Source organism: Anas acuta, chromosome 8 (assembly GCF_963932015.1).
Source record: "Anas acuta chromosome 8, bAnaAcu1.1, whole genome shotgun sequence".
NCBI classification, from domain to species: Eukaryota; Metazoa; Chordata; class Aves; order Anseriformes; family Anatidae; genus Anas; species Anas acuta.
In genome coordinates this window covers 26,487,562-26,509,460 of record NC_088986.1, presented here as the reverse complement: position 1 = coordinate 26,509,460, position 21,899 = coordinate 26,487,562, and the positions used below count along the sequence as shown (strand labels likewise).

Genomic DNA, 21,899 nt, shown 5'->3' with positions numbered 1-21,899 from the left:
AATAGAATCCAAGGTAACTGCTATGAAAAATCATTTTAACATTATATTCTGTTGCTTTAACAAATTAGTTTATTTCACTACTTAGAGCACTGCAATGGCAAAAAAAAAAAAAAAGCTTTTATATTAAGAATAGAACAATTGAGTCAATTAATTTCATCCTGTATATATACTATATCCCTCAGAGAATTTACTATTGATTAAAATATAGTACTACCAAATATACTACAGATAATTGTTGCAACCCACGTTCCACATAACGAAAACAGAATTCAAATTAAAAAAAAATTACAACATGTACAAGAGGTACAAACACAAGCTTCCCATTTGTACGTTTTGTGGATCACAGAACTCATTCACAAGCCTTTCATGTCAATCTCTCCCAGTAACTTCTGCTTAAACAAGGTTTGAAGAAATATAAACAACATAGCAACATACTCAGATGACACCTTTCCTCATTACCCTTTCTACACACTTGTAAATTATTACCTGGGACAGATGAATAAGGCTGCTGGGGTGTATGCAGTTGGTGAGGTGGTGTGTAAGTTGGACTTTCCAATCTATAAAGCAAGAGACATTAACTTAGTAGGAATACATCAAAAGCCACGTTACAAAAGGGCAGCCAGACTTCTTGTCCTGGGTCAACAAAGGAGATTTCTTTTTTAAGACAAGGGAGAAAGTAAGGTGTAGTTCTCCTCTTGAAGCATTACTTTATTAATTAGAAGGAGCATACTATGTTATTACCTTTAACTAGATGCAATGCAAAGACACAAAAAGTCAAAAAGGTATTTCTACTACATGAATGGCCACAGAGCAGTGTTAGCATACGTGTCTCCCGATGTACTTCAAATAAATGTCATTGTTAGAAGGTTCTCATTTTTAGTTTTGATTTTAGCGACAAAATAAAAATTGAGTGACTGCAGCAAGTAACACTCACTTGTCACACGTATCTTTTCAGTTGCTTAGCCTGAAATTTTCAAACTGTGTCTGAACTGCAATATGCACTAGGAGTGGATAATGGAGATTTTGCGACAGACATGACTTAATAAATAGAACAAATATATTCACTACTAAAACACTAATTACAAAGATTTTCTCTGTTTCTAGTTAAAACGGATTTTTTTGTTGTTCTTGTTCACAGAGAAGGTCTGTAATAGACTAGTTGTTCTAATCCAGAATAGGCTTTCATAATTCAGTGATTTGTGATCCAGGCACTTCTCAGGACCAGGACAACAAAGCCATATACATAAAGACACATGCTTTTGAATGTAAAATGCTTGTAAAGAAACCAAACTTCAAAACGAGCTGAATTAAGTTCTTTCATGTTCTGAATCTTGTTCACTGAATTTTAAAAGCACACTCCCAAACTCTCTTTTTCAAATCATTAATTTCAAAATATTTGTTTAGAGCTTTTATAGTTTACATACAGTATGCTTAGAAATGTTTCTGAAGAATATTCATGTCAATTTAAGAAAAATATTGTTAGTTTACATTGTACAGAAGCATTTTCTATAATTATATATTACAATTATTCAAAACAGTTTCTTGTAAATTCCTGTTCTTTTGGTGTTTAAAAAAACTACACATTAGCTAAATAAGTTATCTGCTTTAAATGGCATTTAAGATTTCTGCAAAAACTATTAAATCACAGAAGTAATGTTTATAGTTATCTTAAAAGAAAAGTATGCATCCAAAATTTCATCCAGCAGCCTTTCAAAATATGTTCTGCCACAAAGAAAATCTATACGCTTCATTTTCCCTCACAAAAAGACTGATTTTGGCACCATGACTGTGGCTCCATGGCAACCTCAGACACTATAACTGCTCACTGCCTCAGTCCCACTCCTCCTCTGCGCTGAAGCTGGCTCTCCGCTGGAGTCTGCTCTGAGTCATGTCAGTAGCTCAGCCAGCAGAAAACATTCACTTTTTCTGATTTTTTTTTCTCCTGTCAGTGTACTAAAATAACAACATCAAAAGCTGCATCAGACAGGACCGTGCAGTTGGGACAAGGAGGAAGGCCAGGACCAAGCCATCCTGCAGTCTCGGCTGATGGAGAACTGCAGCCTGTGTGTTTTACATTTCTAGCATCTGAAATAACTTCTTAGGTCCCTTCTTTGTCATACGATGCTGTGAAGTATCACCAAGTTGTATAAAATACACTGGTTAATGAAGGAAGATATAGCTCCTCCTCCTACTTATGGATTGCTCTCATGATCCTCCAACACCAAACCATACCCGTCACTTGTAGAGAAACTAAACAAGGGTTGTGATGAGCTAGTACAATATGCTTTCCACCAACCATACAAAGCTCACAATGATTTTTATTGTATCTCTGTATGTGCCTCGGGAAACAAGGAATATTACAAACCACACTGGTGGCAACTTACAGACTTGATAGTTAAATTTGGAATGGGACTGGTGTGTTTAGGAATTGAATTCAGATGTTTATCTTAGAATTTTCAATAAGTCCTCTTCATCTTAGAAGCCAAAATTATCTGCAGACAAAATGTACACATTTGGATAAAATGTGGATTTATTTCAATGAAAATGATACTTTGTTACTGACAGAATTTGTCAGAATAGGGATGAGTTCTGTAGGATAAACAAAGGAAAAAATGAAGTGCAAAGTTCTTAACTGGACTGCTTGCAGGGGCTTTGCAAGGTGTGAATGGGTTTGGGAACCTCTCTTTCAAAAGGTATATCCAAAACTACTTTTTCCTCCTGGCATATATGCTCAATTTACATGTGAAACACTTCAGATACACACAGTAAAAAGATTCAGGATCAAAGCATTTTATGATTGTATGAAATATAATTCCCTAGTCAGTACAGATTCCTAAATACAAGCAAACAAAACCCACCACAAAACAAAAGGCTGAACAGGATAAGCTGGGTTGGCAAGAAAGAAATTTGCTGAATATTCAATTTAATTCCTAATTTTATTCTTGTGTCTGTTCAGGCACAATCCATGAACCTTTGTCCTCAAATGATAAATATAATGCATTCACTATGTTCTGACCAGATCACTGAAAGTTTTCCTTTACCCCATCAAAAGAAAGACTGAAAGACCATGAAAGAGTACTCCTGCTTCTCCAGCATTACCTGGCTACGAAGTCAGAACCACATGGGCCATCCACATAATTTCTTCTGTTAGCATTCATGCTGTGAGCAGAAGCTGTATCTTTTCCAGCTGCCGGGAAGAACAAAGCTCAAGTTATCCTAGTTTAGTATTCAGTTAAAATCCACAGCAGAAAAGCTGTCTGAAATAACCTGAATTATTTCCAAAGATTTAAAACATTTTCAGAGATTCCATTATTTGGATTAAAAATGAAGTCACTTCCCTTCAGCTCTACCTTCTACAAAGTTCCCATACTGGCACTGATTAAGACAATAGAGAATAAAAAAAAAAAAAAAGACTAGGTAAGGCAAAAGGAATAAATAATAAAAAAATGGTAAGAGACAAAATTAAAAGTAAAACCATCTTTTTTTTTAAATCAAAAATAAATATACTTATTCTGAAAGAAATTGTTTTCCAAAAAAGTTTTTCTTCCCCCAAGCCCTTAGACTTAACTTTCCAGCTAGGAAACAACATTTTGGTCACATCCTAAATTAGTTAGCAACATTTTAAGAATTTAAATTATATTTTTGTCTGTCATAAAGTATATAAGTGAAAAAAAAAGTGTTAAAGCTACACAATGGGATTTTCTTCCTAGTGTTTGGCCACACAATCGTACTACTACTATATGAATGTTTAAATAACCATTACTCTGTACTTACTAACAGATCTCAAGATCTGCTTGAGAGATGCATTTTTATATTTAGGAATTTACTGAAAGAAGCCTGTGCCTTTGCACCCGGGTGCAAAATGCAAGCCTGCAGTTAACTATTTGTCTGCTTTCCCTAGATTTTTGTCCCTTTCTCTTGGTACCTTTTCCTCAGCAGTACAAGTTTTCAGGCTAAATTATGTTCTTGGCTCATTATGTTTGTAATCCCTGCATGGACGTAAATGGATTCTAGGCTTGTTTTGGTCAGGAAAATTTGCAAGTGATTATACCACAATAATTTAAATAAGGCTTTGGTAATAAACAACAAAATCTAATTATGATTTATAAGATAAGATGAAGATTAACATAGGACAGAGTACATAGCTCCTTCTTTAAGGGGGTGGTACACTGCCAAATCCCGTTAACTAAAATACTCACTGTATTTGTGAACACTATGGTAATCTGAACACATACATATTAAAAACATACATATTAAAACCAATCCTTTACAATTACCTTGGGGATGCACAACAACACGAGGTTGTACAAATGATGGCTTCACCACTTCAAACCACCAGAACAGTTCTGCCATGAACACCATGTAGTTGCTCTATGGAAATGATAATAAGAGAAATGTATGTTAAAACATAAACCTGAACTACAAACAAATAGCGTAATATGCCTCTATTTCACACAGTTTACATTCTCATCTCTGTTACTTCTGTAGAAAACAAGATCAGTCAGAGTGATCTGTAGTACAACTACCTGTACCTTGACCAGACCGTAACCGTTTGGGTCAAAATGTTTCATAATGGGCATACACATGGGCCTGATGTCTTGCAGGCAGGGTAGAAAGGTACAGGATGGGTGGAAGAGGATGCCTGTCAAACAGATTAGCCATGGAATTTTGAGGCTGTGTCAGGCGTGTGATTTTTGCCACATTAAGGAACATCTACCCAGATCTCCAACTCGTTACAGAACAAAACCCAGCAGCAATGTTTGTTAAATGCAGGCTGGTTAGAACAAGGTTTTTGCTCCAAAGATCTGTGCACACTAAATGGACTGCTGATACATCTGCCTTCGTATTTCCAGCGATCCCCTTGCACAGCTACGAAACAGAGAAGTACTGGAGCTGTAAGGTTTAACAGAGGAAAAAATAAATGAAAAGGAAGAAACAGCTGGTGATATGAACTGCAACAAAAAAAATCACAGAGGAAAAATAGGCAGAAGCAGTAATAGCAGTTTGTGGTGCAAGAGTATATTGTCTATAATACAGAGGAGCCTGAGGGCTCCAGCAGCCACACACTAGTGCCACCAGTGCTACATAGACTGAAAATCTGAACAATACCAATCTCTACTTATGCTTTAAATTGGGAAACCACATTTAAACCATTTCGTTATTTTTTTTAAAAAAGTCTTTTTGCAATAAAATGTAATAATATCTAGCTAACAGTGCTTACGAGTGCCCTCAGTCACTTTTTTTCACATCATTAACACTGATATATGTAGTGTACATATATACTTCAGTATATGGTGTAGGGATCAATCAGATGTTGCCAGTTATACAGAAGCTACAAATAGGCTAGGAAAACCCTGTATCTGCTTACTCAGCACAACAGAAGCTGAATGAGGGAAGATTCACAGCAAAGTCGTTTCCATTCAAACAAAATGCTAAGCATAGCATTTCAGTATGACATGTTTCATTAGGAAAGAATATACATATAGAAAAAAAAAATCAAATTCACTTCTGAGACAAAGTTTGATCTTTAATATTACAATTTCAATGCCAGCTATTAATACTTCCACTCTTCCCTCCCCTACAAGTTTTACATATTTAACATGAAATATTTTTACTATGAAAATAATTATAAAATATTCTAATTGTAGATTTGTTCCAATCTAAAATAGCATTGGATTTCAGTACTCCAATTTCTTATTTTTATGTTGAGATGCCACATTTAATAGTGTGACTATTTCATGAAGGACTAAGATATTCCTTCTGAAAATATTTTCTGTGCAGTCCTGAACTACAGAGTAAAGATCCTTTTTCCGAAAACAAAATTGGTATTTACTGAAGAAAATATAAGACTCTGGGCTGCACAGCTAATTTAAAATTCAGGCTACTTTAGATGTTTCATAGTGAAACATCATGATGGAAACTGCATTTACTCCCAAGTCATTTATAGTCAGAAAGAAATGTTAACAATTACCAAAGGGGAAAACAGATGATCAGTAACTTAATTTTTTGGGGAAAAATGATGTGTATGTAGTAATCCTGCTACCAAGGGTTGGAAAGGATGGTATTTCCACAGATTTCACTTTGATTATGCCACCGACTGTTCTAATAGTTTGTCACATGATTTTCACAGGCATGTATACACAGAAATACTCAGAAGCACAACAGGACTTTAACAGTTAAAAAAAAAAACACACCACCACTAAGCTCTGAATTGTTCAGACTGGCTGAAAAATACTGAACAGCAGATGGCAGACATGCAGCTTCATAGCTGCCTTTAATTGCTAAATGTTCTGATTTTTTTTTTCAGATTTATATTTCTACTGTATTTGCAGGTTGTTCATTAAAATTGCATGTAATAAGGTATACTACTGGTTAAGTTTCACCTATTGTATCTTCTGGTAACGTACAACAAAAATTCTACCGTTTAATAGATTTTGAAAGATTTTGAAAAAAAACTCCCTTATTTTGAATATAAAATCTGAAGTCGTTCCTTGCTTTTGTATCAAAGGAAGACATAAGCTAGCTTGTTTTATAAAAACTTATATGAAAAAGGTAAATTCTTCTCTTTAATATCCCTATTCCCAATAGAAATAATGGAAAATACAGAAAACAAAAATAGTACATCCAATCTTGCCACACAAATAAATCACTTGTAACGTTCATAGGTTTTAGATCTGCACACTTGGGGAACAACTACAAGTTCATGTATTCTAATGATACAAATCACTTATAGACAGACTAGAATCCACTGGATTTGAATGGAAAAGCAGCCACAGAAGCATTTAGGAATTTTCTCAAAATGAACATAAAAATATACTGTGAAATTCATGTCGTGATGCACATTAAGCTGTCTGCTCTGCAGGCCAGGAAAGCAAGCTACCTCAAATGCAAATCCATGGTTTGCATATTACGAAGTGTCAATGTAGATGCATCAAGACTGAGGAAAACTGGAGTGTTTCAAACACTGTACAGGTCCTGATTACTGTTCTGTGTAGGATCTGTGAGCTACAGGTTTGTCCTATTCCCATCACAGGTTAATGAATGCCACAAGTTGAAGATGCCAGAATGACTTATTTTGGAACATAACAGAGAAGATGGACAAACCACCAATTAGCATCAGTGAAATAAAGCCCTGCTGCTACCCTTTAAACAATAAGTGAGGAACCAAAGGTCCCTCTTGTGAGGGAAATTTCTTAAAAAAAAAACAAAAAACTGTTCACCAGCTGCATCTTCCTTTTCATCCCCAATCCGCAATCCTTTTAAAGCCTCCAGATGGGAAGCCAGTCCCGGGGCAGCCCCCCACCACCCGGCCCAGCCGCCCCCAGCCCCGCAGCTGCTCTGCCAGCTCCTGCAGGAGCCACAGGCCTGACCCTGGTGGCCACAGCCTCATCTGCACTGGTTTGCCAGGGAGGGAAGGCTCTGCTCGTGGACAAAGCCTGGCCCTTAATTTCTACGATTAATCTCTGTGATGTATACGGGTATCTCAGAGGAGATGAGGCTCGTTTACAGCTCCTGCTTATATGGTTAGCAAAGTCGCCTTCCACTTCACGTGGGCGAGTGCACATACTCAGAACTGCTCACACGCAATAGGTACGTTTATTGTAGGCTCTGGAACCAGGCTCTCTCCATCTGGCTTACCGGGTGACAGTGCAGGTGTTGATGCTGCTCTAACTTCGTAGCTAAGTGCAAAATAAGGCACCTATTCCCTGTGCTTGTTTGCAACGTGATAACTGCTGAGACTCTGGCCCACATTTAGGTCAGAGGAACACGCTTCTCAGAGGAATGGCAGCAATGGCTCAGGATTGTTTCACCTCACATTCAGAAAGCTTTCGTTCTCCTGAGCTGAAGTGCCCTCTTCTGCATGGGTTTGGGTGAGAGGACTCTGTGGTTACCAGAGAAAAGCAGCCAAAGAGAGGTGGTGTGTGTGATGAGCAGCAGCACGTGAAAGCCTCCGCAGAACTGAGGGGCTGCAGAGACTCGTGGCCCTGTCAAACCCACACGAACCCAAACACTCAGAAGAGCAGGAGCTGGCTGTCCAAGGCCACCAGCACACACCATCAGCCGTTAGGGTTGTATAACCCTGACGAAGGAAGCAGGAGCTGCTGTCTGCAAAGACTACATGAACACACACACACAATAACAAGAGAAGGAGCCTCTCAAGAGATTTTTTGGACACCTTCCTAAAAGCCACCAGTGGGCCAGTAAGACCCCTGCTTTGGGAGGCCACTGGGCAGGCTCCCAGGTGCTGCTCCAATCCAGTAAGAATAACTGAGCTGGTGTGAACTGTGTGAGCAAATGAATGTGCTGTGTGAATAGCTATCTCCTACTAATAATGGATTTGTTCTCTTAATAGTAGCAGTTTAATTAATAGAAGGTCTTCTAACATCATGATCTGTCTCTCACCCTGACTCAATCCTCTACCAAGGAAAAGTGAATGCACAACAATACGTGTAGCACAAGTTTAGGATCACTATTTACAGCAAACAAACAAAACCCAACCACGTCTTTGAAGGCTTAGATGTAGGAACACTTACAACAGGCAATAATTGTGTCAACTGATTCAATGCCAAGTTCCTATGGGAGCTCTCAAACCGTGGTAAACATCAGAAGATTCAAGCTCTCTCTGTCCCCTCTTTGATAGTGAACCAGTTCTTGGGTCAGGGCCCTATGGACCTCTGAGAACAAACTGGCAGAGAACTATCTCACACATCAAGAAGATAAACAAATACAGCCAAAGATGGGTTCTTCCTCTTTTAGAAGTACTTCCAACGGATATCTCACATTACAAGGAGAACAAGTGAGATGTCATTTTTCTTTCTATTCAGAAACCTCACAGGACCCTTACAACATTCATCATACGTGCACTGTAAGACTTAATGCCCTGATACTACACACAATCACACTGCAGTGCTAATTAATTTCAGGGCCAAAGCAATAAAGAAGCCTTTACTGTCCAGCAGGGCAGTTTAAGCTCCCTGTAAAGGCACTCCTCTCATTCAAGTTCTAGTTCTACAAACTTGTTCTCTGGATTGGCAGAACACGTGTATCAACACACAGGTCGCTTAAGATTTCAGAGCTACGTCATCTCCTACATACAAGTAAAGAAAAAAAAATAAAAAGTGCTTGTGGGATAAAATTGCTTACAGAAGGGAAGAGGGATGATCAGGGCAAAAAAAGCAATGCACAAAACCAGAGATCCAAGACTTTTAATTCTTTCCTTTTGTTAAATGGGCAGGAAGGATTCAGAAATTACTGTGATTATTTTTGTCATCTCTCTCTACTTGTATTTCCCTGTCTCAAAGGAAAACAAACAAGAACCAGCATGGCCCCTTAGCAGTGCCTCAAGCATCCACGGAATGTATGAGTAGCCCTGCCCTTGTAGACATTTATGATGAATTTCACAAATGTATTTTTCTTAGTGGAGAGGAAATGGGCAAGCGAGGAGCAACAAAACTTACTTTCTGGCTTCATTTGATTATGACACATTAAAGTTGTCTAGAAACCCCGACAAAGCCTATTTTTCCTCCATGTTAAAAAAGAATAAAAAGTTTCATCTGCTGTAAAAGCTGAGAGCCTATACCAAATGTTCTGTATGCTTGTTAACTGAAGTTTGATATTAATCCAACTTGGCTTCTGTACTTTTTGATAGGGAAGATACAAGTGGGCACAATCAGGTCAAGACCTGCACCAGATTTCCTTACCATATGCTATCCACAACCTACCCTGATTCAGCACAAAGCTACAGTGTACCCAGTGAAGAATGTAAGGTGAGCTCTTTGTGCTTGACCACTTTAAAGAGAGGGAGGCTCTGCTCCCTTCTTTTGGGACAAGCATGAAGTTAGGATATCTAGCATAATTTCTAGGACCAGCAGCATCATTGCAAAAACTCAGCTTTATTTTTATGTTTTCTTGAAACTTTTTCCAGTAACTTAGCAGTTTGGTTCTCTTGTTGTTTCTGTCATCAATATGAGAGTGTAACAGACTTTTAAACTAAAATATAGTGCCACCTACTGTGCAGTATGAGTCACCCTGAAAATACAGAGAATTTTTTGCTGATTAACAGACACCTGAAAGCATGCTGCTAGAAAAAGCATGCTGCTAAACTTTGAAATTAAATACTTTTTGCAGAAAAGTATAATTCAATGCATAATATTTAAAGTATCTGTTTGCAATACAAGTTTTTCCAAGTGACAATGACATTCATTGGGGAATATTCACATTTATTAAAACCTACTCTAATCAGATGCACTGGAAAGCTTAAAAAGAGCTCCTTCAACTGTGAATTTATTTTGAAAGCAAACTACTTCTTAACACAGGAAAAACAGAGTTTATAGCACTAGCCAAAGTTTCCATGCCAAGGTTTAAAGGAAAAACTTGGCAGCCCTACTCTGTAGCATTTACATCTAAATAAGCATCCACACCACAGCAACTTGTAAAAACATGATCACAAAAGGGCCTTCTAGTTCTAGAAATACTCCAAATCTTTGGAAGAACTCTAAAGCCACTCTAAAACACTTTAGAGTGTTTTAGAAGCAGCAAAGTTACTGAGTTTGTAGCATTCTATCAATGTTAAGTCTGATGCACTGAGATATCGACATTTTTTTATTTAATTGATGCTTCATAGTGGCTTGTGAAATAATTCAAACCAGTACTATAAAGCAACGGCATTATTAGTTTTTATGGACGAAACTGAAGACAAATGAATTCCACTTATTCCAGATATCAGCAAGCAAAAAGAAATAATCAAAATCCAGTACAGGATACCTACTCAAGATCTTCCAAAATATTTGTAGGACCATATGTTGGAATTACAGACAAGAGAGACTGCAATACAACACACTTTCTCAAGTATGTAGATTACTGTACATGAAATTTCAAGACACCAAAAGCTCAATGAAAACAGCCAGTAGACAGCTTTGCATACACGAAATAGAACAGCAACGGCTAAGTAGTCTAGACTTTACAGGGCCTGGACCTACTGCCCTTACTCATCCTGGCAGCTCATTACTTATTTGCAAAGGATTAGGTTCAACCCTACAGGAGACAACAAAGCTGTATTCAGGCTTTGGCCTCTGTGACTCAGCTTGTGAGGTTGCTACAAAGATCATAAAAAGCAGTGAAATGACCCAGATATTAAGAAACCAATTACGTACCATCTGCAATGGATATGCTGACTCCCTAAAAATAAGATTTCATTCCCTAAAGGCAGGCCAATAAGAATCTTAAGCAAATGAACAGTGTTTTACATAGAAAAGTCTTAGAGAAACACAATAATGAAGAATTAAATTTACAATTAGACAAGGTATAATTCAATTATTCTGACTTCCCACACAGCTTAAAAATTATAGGATAACCAAACAGAATACTTTTTTTTTTTTTTTTTTTAACTTTCTAAAAAGAGAATAATCTTAGAATGACTAAAAATGCTTAATTGCTTGTTCAAACATCTGTGTGTGGGACTTGCATCCCTGCTTGTATTCCAGGCATAAAAACAACAGATTATTCAACAAAATTAACTCAGGAGAGCAAAAACTGAAAAACACAATAAAAACCCCAACCAAAACTGCATATAAATATAGCATGTTTACAAAAGTAAAAAGTCTAAGATTAAAAACCATAAAATTACAGAGTACATAGAAATGAATAGTGATGGTAAACAATAATTCCATAAACAACTATTAAAAAATTTGTGTTTTTGTGAAAGTCTTAGAAGTTACAACTAACGCAGAAAGTGTTTTAACATCCTGCTGAAATCTGTTGCATGCTGTACCACAAAAAGATGCAACATGCTTTTTCAGTCAGTCATATAGCAATAGATTAAAAGGCTCTATATACCACTAGAAACAAAACAAAACAAAACAAAACAGTCCTGTGGACACTGCTTACATTTTTCAATTTTTGTTACCTTTATTGAAGAAGCTGCATAGAGCATATCCTCAAGACTGAAATGGCAACACTGATTAAGATATTCCTGACAAAATTCTTGAATCAACTGCAGATTATACAAGCTGTCAGCCAAAGACATCGTCTCTTTCAAACAAATATCTAAAAAAAAAAAAAAGAAGCCAAGATTAGATATAGTGACAGATCTGCAAAAAGTAATTTTCTTTCGATGGATTCTAGACCATCTTCTGGATAAATGCAAACTTGGTTTTTATTTTGTATGTCAGGAGACTTATTTTTCTATTTCAGAACTGTAAGAAATAACAATGTTATATTTAATCTTAAGACAGTTTTGTAGCTTTAGATATTTTCTAACCTTTTTTAAATTTAGATTTTTTTCTATATGAGTGCATGCTTTCTCACTAAGTTCTCTTTGCATAGGGAGCATACTTTAATGTTATTAACTGTGAATGCAGCATCAGTTTAGTCTTACATATTTCTGTTTGTGGATTTGGATGCTTGAAATGAGTTTTCAGATAACATGATACATGAATTACCACTCCATGTTTCAAGTGCTATTTAAAGACAAAGCAGTAGATAGACTACTGTGGTTATACAGTCTGCTCTGAATATTATTGATACCCAGCTAACCTCCTGCTCTCTTTTTATTACAGCTTCTTAGGAGACTAAATAGAAAAAAAGACAGCCCTTGTAAAAAAGAGGAATGAAGAAAATAAAAGAAAGGAGATGTACTTGGAGAGCATGCATTAGTTTTTATTTCCAAAGCAACAGTGTATGACAGAGCTCCACTTAACAGTTTTAAAGCATGTAGGATACAAGGTTGCTTTGGAAGGGAACTTTGATGCTAACAGGATAAGGATTCCCATCCTGAGGGATTCAGAAATTTTTTATCACCCCAACCAATCCCGAGTATAACACTGATAGAAAAAACATTTGACTAAAGTGACCAAAATAGGATTAAGTTTAGTAATGCAAATTCAAACTCATGCATTTTAACCTAATAACATTCTAATGTGATTCAGTAGCTGAAAGCCATACAGAGTAGGAAGGCACTGTGTTTTGGCCAATGCAGAGATAGCTTATGAGCTTTCAGCATCAAGTAGCTATGAAAGAAGCAAACAGGATGCAAACATGTATCAGAAAATTTATATCTAGTAGTGACAGGGAAGCATTGTAAAAGGCAGTACTAAGGTGTCAGTCAGGATTCCTGTGTACAATTATGACCTTCCATATTCAAGAAAGATGAACCAAAACTAGACTGGTTACAGAAAATAACTATTAAGGATAATGACAAGAATGGAAATCCACATCACAAGGGGAAATGGAAAAGGCTTGATTCAGTAGCCTGGGCAAAAAGACAAAATGAAACAAAACATATCAGAGGGGTAGATGTCAGATTAGGACAAGATATTCAAGGCAAAGGACACTGCTGGAAGAACAACAGATGCATGTAGACAGGCTCCAAGCACATTTAGGTAGGAAAGAAGAATATGATTTAAAATTATGTAAAAAGTGGAGCTCTACAACAGTCTGAATAAGAGTACAGATTTTCAAGAGCTAGGCGGTTTTATCATAGAGCATGATAACGTCTTGCAAAGGATTATATAATTTTGAACAATAGCCAATTTCTTGTCTGACTGACACATGAAGCCCTTTATAGTCTTAGATTCCTAGAAGGAAACCCAGATTTGGAAGTTAAATAAAGACATTATGAGAAGAAAACACCTATTTTAGAGCTCTGTAGTCTGGTTCCTTTTTTTCTTTCTTTCTTTGTTGTTAAAGCATTTTAAAGTATTTTTGCATATGCATTTGCTACCTGCTTTTCTCAGTTTCAGTGCAGAACAGAATCTCAGCGAAATGTAACATGCATCAAAAACAGTATTTAAATACAGGGAAGATATGCAAGTCTTTTACGGTGCTTCTATTTGCTTAGAGTATCTTTGAATTTACTTCCGAGACAATGACATGCATGTTTGTATGTCTTTAGGGAAGGACACTCAACAGACATTAAAGCTAAGTTCAAAGATGACAAGTGCCTTGTTGTGTTTCACTGTGCTCGAAGTCAGAGGCTGGAGGAATCTGCTGATAAATATATATGTCATCCTGCAGTGGTATACAAGGTCCTTCAGACAGTCCGTATTTTCAGTCATGCAGTAAGAAGGAACGAGGTGTTACCCAATTGCAACACAACCCAGGTATTAACTTTTCTGTAACCATATACAATTGTATATATTTGGCTGCAACATTTATGTAAATTGAAAGTTGTATTTTTCAAAATTCACAGGCCAAAGAAGAATGGAGAATGCATGCATCTCATTCTCTTTCATCTTCAACGCCTACTGTGCTGGAAGCTCCCTATAAAGCAGATGTGTATATGAATTCCATATTCCAGTACCTTTTCAAGCTTTATACCCTTGGCTCATAATTCCTGGATTTCTCAGGATGCTTATGTACAAGTGTTCCCACGACATCAAAGGTATCATGGACAGAACATAGGCAGAAAATGATGGGTGTTAGCTGCCAAGACATTTTACAGCTACACGAGGCTCTCAATTGCCAAGAGGAAGATATGAGTTTAACCAGGCTGCAGAGCAAAAGAAGATGAAGCTGCTCATCCTCAGACAACTGCTGTTCCAGAACAGCACACCACCACTAGGTTCTACACTATATTCCTGTTTATCAATATTATAGGTAGCTATCAAAGAAGCCCTGAACAGAGAACAACTACTTGCCACACAATGCAGCTATGCAGAGCTTGTCTACCTGAAAGACAGAAGTGACCCTTCCATGTTTTATAACTGTAACTGCTCAGATTCACATGAAAGCACTTTTGCAGCTTCAAGAACCAGAGTTTTCCAGATGGTTGCAAGTTTCATAACATGACAGCAAATGTGTTGCCACAGTCAGATCTGCAATAATATAGTGTAGTACAATTATATTAGTGTGATAACATAAAAGTAAATACAAGATGGAAGGATACCTTGGTTTTTTCTATTTAATAACTACCAAGTAAATACTGAACTTGTCACTGCCACACTCAAATTATGCCTCTTCTGTGTAGTATTTTATTACCTTCCTTGACATATATATCAAATACAGACATTTCAGCTTATGCAGACACATGTTTACAAGCTGAGACGCGTTAGACATACCCTCCAGTTTAACGATATCTGGACAGTAGAAGTGGATCAGGGCTGCTAAAGCACAACCATCTGTACCATCTTTCAGCAGATTTTCCACCAATGGAATGCAGGGCAGCTGCTTGAGCAACGTTTGCTCCTTCCTGTAGCGAGCCTACAATATAGAATGAAGAGATTAAGAGAGACAAAGGCTCTGAAACATACGAAGAAACAGGTTTGTATTGTAAGTTTTATGCTCAGTTAGTGAAAAAGCAGTATTCAATAAATAAAATTCTCAGTGTCAAATTTCCTCGAGCTATTCACTTTATACCTCATTTTGAAGGACAGAAATAACACCTAAGAGGAAAGGTGCCTACATGCTAAAATTGAGGCTTTCTTTTAAAACTACTGAACTTTGATGATCCCTGTATAGCACGCTAAATTAAGTATCATACAACTTCTTTAACATCCAACACATCACTATACAATCAGAAATTCTCTCTATGTAAACACAGACAGACCCTTAGCTGCTGTAACTTCAGTTTACTGCCAATTCAAATGACCATTAAATTAAAACACCTAAGAATCTTTCCCAAAATCTCAATCATGCATCTGACTCAATGGCAAATTGAGTAACAAGGAAATTTGCATCTGTTCAACTACATTTTTATTACTAGCAAGTATGACTCTAAGCAGTGGTAAACATAGAGAAACATTAATGGTCAAGTGTGATGGCCAGGCAGTGGTCCAGGTATAAAAAGGAAACAATTTTAAAAATAACTCACTATATAAAGAGATCAGTAGCTCAGAATACTAAGAGAGCATTTACCTGAAGTGAATAAATTTTTCTGGTTTTCTTTTTTGAGCAGAAGGGGGCAAAGGGCTTAGGGCTAACTTGAAAAAAAGTTATTTATCATTCTTAGTTTTGTTTCATGACTTCAAAACAAATGGAGGCAGAAGATTTTAATGTGTTAATATTTAGTTAGACTTTTTTACAATGGTCCTGAAGGATTACTTTTCCATTCATACCACAGAACTACTTATGATGCCAAGAACGTTTCAGAGTAAATTTTACACTACTTTCATTCAAATACATTAAACTGGCAGTCGCCCTGTGGGGATTCTGAGAAGTCTTAGTGGATGTAATTCTTCCTTGCAAAGCTGAAGCTGAAAGTTCCTATCTCCTACCCTCGACCTTTCAGTCGTGCTGGAGCAGTTACTGATGGGGCTATGCGGGAAGAGTTGATCCACGTAAAACATCTCTTCTCTTTTGCTTCTGTAGCAACTGAGTAGGGCAGGGCTGGAGGTTTTATGGGTGGAGTGGGAACTGTTTTAACTAGCTGTACTGGGGGAAAAAAAAAAAAAAAGGCAACCCAGGGAACCACAGACTAACCAACCCTGAAGGCTATACTTACTGTCACTGCATTTCTGTGGAGGATCACATGGGATTATTTGTAGTGTATGTCAATGTCCTCTAACTGACCCAAGAAGCACAAATCTAGCCTGACAATAGCAGACATCAGTTCTAGGAAAACAAAGGGCTTGTGTTTGACCCTGAGAACTATCACTTTAACCAAGTAATATTTAAAATAAACCGGATTTAGCCTTTATTTCATACTTGAAATGGACTGGTATTTTTGTCATGTATTTTGCATGCTATGGTAAAGATTCACTAACACCAAACAAAACCATGGTAGTGTTTCACGCATTATTAATACTGTTTTTCTCATGTTAATGATATTTCCTACTATTTCGAATGAAACAGGCCAATTTTGCTTGCACTGAAAGGTTCTTCTTTTTCATTGTTTGGAAATACACTGACCTGCTGCTATGAAAACCCTCTAAGTTTCAAATACCACGTTAATATGTCCCTGTACTCTCCACCCCCCAATGACTGGAATTAAGTGCTTTACAGCTTTATGACTTAATTATGAAATAATAACCAAAAATATGGGATACAGATAGACTCTAACATTATTGTCCACCTAGTCCTGTATATTTTATATATTTTTCTAGTACCTTTTTAATGGAATATTTGAAAATGTTTTTAAATTGATAATACAATCACCTTGTGCAGTAAATTCTGTCAAAGTCTGTCATTTTAATGATGCCTCAAAGAGCCTGATGAACAGTGCCTACAAATTCTGGAAACTGTGTCAAATCATTAAATTGGACCTAGAAAGAGGACTTAATTCATTGCAGACAGTAGGCCAAGCACATTACTTCAGGAAAAAGAAACTAATAGAACCTGATATACTAGGTTCATTAAGGTATAATAGGCATCATGTTTCAATTTGGTTGAAAAGATAAAAGAAATTATACTGAAAAATAAAAGACACTGGTAATTGCACTGCATTTTTAATAAACTTCCATTTCAATAAAGTCTTCTGATCAGGTGCAATGTTTGCTAATAAATATGGATGCAATAATGCAAGACACAAACCTCTGCATTTATTATAATCTTACAGTGCTCTTTTAAATACAAGCGCTCAGCCGGGCATCTTATTCCTGAGATTCTACAGAAACCAGCCTGAATTAGCATCTTTGAGCTAATTCCACTGAACAAATCTAAGTATAGTTTAGACACTGCCATATAAACAAAGTCAGCTAAAAATGAACTGAAAGCCCATCAGCTACCCTGTCAGAAGTGCTCATGTGTATTCTGACGTTATTAATAATGAACACTCTGATCCATTTACCGTATAGTAGGTAACATATTATAAATTTACTCCTCTTTCCAGCTTTTCAGCTGCCTATGTGCTCTGGTTTATCTCACCGTAGACCACTTGCACTATGCAAAGTGAGGAGATGAGAAGAATGGTGGAAGTGTTAGAACATCTGAGCCACTGCCTTCCTACTATACTGTCAGTAGGCACCAGGGTTTCTGCTGTATCCCTTCTAAACTAACGAGTTCAAAGTAAATAAAATACCTCTACCTCAGGTTGTTTACAGACAACTGGCAGGCAAATTTAGGTTATAGTTTTCAGTAGAGTATTTTATATTTGAATACAAATTCTGTGCAATGAATGAATGATTAGTAAACTAACACTGTAGGCAAAAATAGAACAAAAACATTCTGAGGTTGCGCTGAAGTAGCCCCTTTGTTGTATCAATGGAATAAAAAACAAAAATGTGCTTAATTTTCTGTAGTATAAGTGAAGGCCACGGGCAGCTGTTGATTTATTTTTATTTTTTGCATTATACCCTCCACTTAATTGTGCTACCTTAATTCCAAAACAAAATTCAAGTTCTATACTGTGAAGAGCAGAGTGTTTGTGCGTGTAAATGTCACAACTGTAATACACAGCATTACGGAGAAATTGCATGAATAGCATCGACTGTTATGAGCTTAGAATACTGATTAGTCTACTGAAAAGAGTACTATTTTGTTTTATTTTTATTTTTTTAAATCCAGATACCAGGTAATTTCTGTTGCTGTCTACATGCAACTGTCTTGTAACTTTTTAAATTCTCCTTGCAATGTATGAACAATCTTTTACTAGTTAGGACAACAAAGACTTGAGGTACTGCTAGGTCAGTTATTTGGTAATCCTTAGATCAAAGATGGATCAGGATCAGTTCATTGGAATTCAGACCAGAAATATGCCCTTCTGCATATACCTAAACAGCTGACTATTTTGTTCCCAGCCAAAGCACGGGTGTCTGTCCATGATAAGATATTATACATATTGAAAAACCTGTTGTAGAATAAGTAATAGCCCCTTACATTTGAGGAACAGTAATGAAAATCCCAAGGGAAAAACAGAGAGAAAACAAATATTAACTTTATATTAAAAATTTAATATTATTAAAGTAACCTGAACAGTTACTTTTTAAATTAAATTATTGTCTAACTAGCAGTGGATTGGTTTGGGTTACTTTCTTTGGGGAGAGACCTACCTGAAGTCAGCTGAAAAGTTAGGGGATTCTAGACAAATGCTGTAATGATTGAATGTTGTTAGAATAAAAGAAAATCTGAGTTTCTACATAGTATTAACGGCCAGAAATATTTTCTGCAAGGCTCTTTTTAAAATGGTCAATACCAAATAGCTTATCTTTACTAGAACTTTATGGGAAAGCGTTTTGCAAAAAAAAAAAAAAAGAAAAGACATGAATTAGTAAGAGGTAGTACCATCTTATACAAAACCATAGAGAACTTTACCGCTTAAAAAGTAATTCCTTATCCAACAACATATCTTACATCTATTTTGCACAGATTACCTTGCAGAACAGGGTTTTGTATTATGCACACCTTTGCAGAGCAATCTCTTACAAAATTATCTTGTAGAGATAAATGAAATGAATAACTAGACCAGCATGACATGGACAATGCCATTCCCAAAATAAGCTAGTTGATCAAAGTGAAGCAGTTGGGCAAACTTACAGGAACCAGTTTCCAAAACCATTTGGTAGGAGACTTCAGAGGAAGCAGTAGGAAAAAAAGCATAAAAGCAGAAAGCAAAGGAAAAAAAAAAAAAGGAACAATTTATCAGATTTCATAAATTACTTTTACAAAGCAATTTTCTTTAACATTCTCAGTTTTGTAAAACATTGAGTTGTAATTTAATGGTAAACATTAGTGCACTCTAACCTTTGTGTATTGAGCTCATTAGCAGAAATAATACTGGAGAAATAAGTATCTGCAATCTTTGTAGATCAACGTTATAATTTTCCCACATGAACAGATAAGATTGTTATATCAATGCAGTTTTATTAAGCGCTTTCACACATCTAATTATACTCTGAATATGCAATCTGACTAAAGAATTCATTTGAGACTTGAAGCCATGATATCACAAGTATCAAAATGAACTCCAATAGCATAGATGGGGAAGCAGGGAAGCTAAAGCAATGAAAAAAAGGTATAAACACACCATAGTACATTACAACCAGTTGCAGTGAAGTTTGCATTAGTTACTTCAAAGCCAAACAGTTGTTTATAATGTTTAAGAGTATTTTTAAACAGTCATATAAGTTTTCATAACAACAAGAGGTGCAGGCAGTAACAGTTTTGCAATGGCAAATCACATTAGCATCAGCTGCATGATGTGCAATGATCTGAAATGTAGATGGAATTTGGGCTACTAGCACAGAAGTGGTCACAACTGGTATATGCAATTTTAAACTGATACGCCATCAAAAAGTACAAATTATCAAGAAAGTTTTACACGTATTAAATTTGACCTAAAAGCTTAAGATGAAGCATACCGAAGTTGGTGGATTTTTCTGTTAACTATGCAGACTAGCCTAGAGTAATATTTCTACTGCTCAGGAAAAAAAGAAAACATGTACCAACATTAAAAGTACACACAGAAACCCACTCTATGTTATTGTAGTGTACGAACCAAAAATATTTTTATGTATAGAGAAATATTCCCTGGAAATAGTGAAAAAGTAGTTTTAAAACTCCGACTGCTAACAACTACATAAAATATCAAGGTTCTGTAGAATACTGCACTTCATAAAAAAAGGAACTTCAACAGTAGTGATAAAAAGAGCTTTATATAAAAAGTTATTGCATAGGAAATGTGCACACTCCTAACATGACTATTCTCAGCATTCTTCCCCTCTATTCCATTCAGCTGTCACAGTGGAGAATCCCAGAGCCACTTAGAAGAAATGAACCAAGAGATGCATGTTAATGTATGGGTCTAGATATTCCAATCACACTCAAGTAACCACTTCCTAGAGGGTTCAGTTTGTCTTCAACAAACTGAAATCCAGACAATTGATGGAAAAGTACTTAAATTTTAAAAAAATATCTATTTTAGCTGCAATTGGGAAGTAAAGCAAAGACAGGTTTTATGTAAAGGAACTAAGATAAGATCTGTTCTGCCTATCATTTTACTTAACATTGATATGAATGATATTACTTGATTTAGAAAGGCAAAGCATAGTTCAGACTTCCCACTATTGGTCCAGTCTGCACTCAAAGTTTTACCAACATCTATTCAATGACAGGCTGGAAAAAAAAAAATTAAAAAATTTTTTAATTTTTAAATTATTTATTTCACACAGCTGTTTCAATTCCAGAGCTTAGTTCTCCATAAAGGTACAAACAGAAACATGTATCAGATTGCTAGGTTTTAGTTATCTATTTAGCTGTAATTATGGTTAAGATGATGAATATGCTTCAAGAGGCTGAAAGACTGAATATTATCAATTTTTAATTTGGAGACACTACAAGATGTATAAACATGTACTTTGTAAAGGTATTTAAGGGGAAAAAGAAAAGCTGAAATCTCTTGGGCAACGCAGTGGGAATTCAATGGCTGTTGAACTCGCCCTTTATATCAACTTATTATACTGGAAATTATTAAAAATTAGTCACTCACTACAAAAAATCTGAAAAGATTGATCTGACTGACCTCTCCCAATACACACACACATATATATATATTTAAATAAGGCAAAAATAAAAACAGTCCCTTGTGTCTTCACCTACTATCTTATAGTAATATTGCTGTTGTTTATTCTTAAAAGAAGTTTTAAACATGATTCATGCTTAAAACATGATTTAAAAATGGCAGTCATGCCTTTCATCAAGTACTTGTTTCTGGTCCTTGCACCATAGTTAGTATTCATGCAGCTGTGCATTAACCAGATCAGGAGGCTGACCTTGCTGCAAACTCTTCTTGACCAGTTAGCTTTTACTAGCAGTGTGGATTTATGACACATTAAATCGTGGAACTATAGTGTTAGAGTTTTACCTTCACACAAAAGGTTGCATTGTTTAAACTAATTAAAAAAATGTCTGAAGAATTCAGGTCTTGGATTGAATACACTTAAATTTGTTTTTCACATGGGATTTGTGCTGATTTGGCTCAAAACTTGTAATTAAGACCAAGTCAGTCTCTAACACAAAAGCAGGGACAA

General features: G+C 36.2%; 1 protein-coding gene across 4 annotated transcripts in view; it reads right to left on the bottom strand.

The window, feature by feature from the left end:
- CAMSAP2 (calmodulin regulated spectrin associated protein family member 2) overlaps positions 1-21,899 on the bottom strand; it is a 79,567-nt gene that overhangs the window by 12,899 nt on the left and 44,769 nt on the right. For 2 of the 4 annotated variants that reach the window (XM_068691293.1, XM_068691294.1), the window contains exons 5-10: positions 19,408-19,440; positions 15,057-15,198; positions 11,906-12,045; positions 4,278-4,371; positions 3,100-3,187; positions 487-557 (exon numbers count right to left, since the gene is read on the bottom strand). In XM_068691293.1, the coding sequence (XP_068547394.1) occupies positions 487-557; positions 3,100-3,187; positions 4,278-4,371; positions 11,906-12,045; positions 15,057-15,198; positions 19,408-19,440 (568 nt within the window). The remainder of the gene's footprint in view (positions 1-486; positions 558-3,099; positions 3,188-4,277; positions 4,372-11,905; positions 12,046-15,056; positions 15,199-19,407; positions 19,441-21,899) is intronic. The other 2 variants (XM_068691295.1, XM_068691296.1) reach the window with 1 other exon arrangement.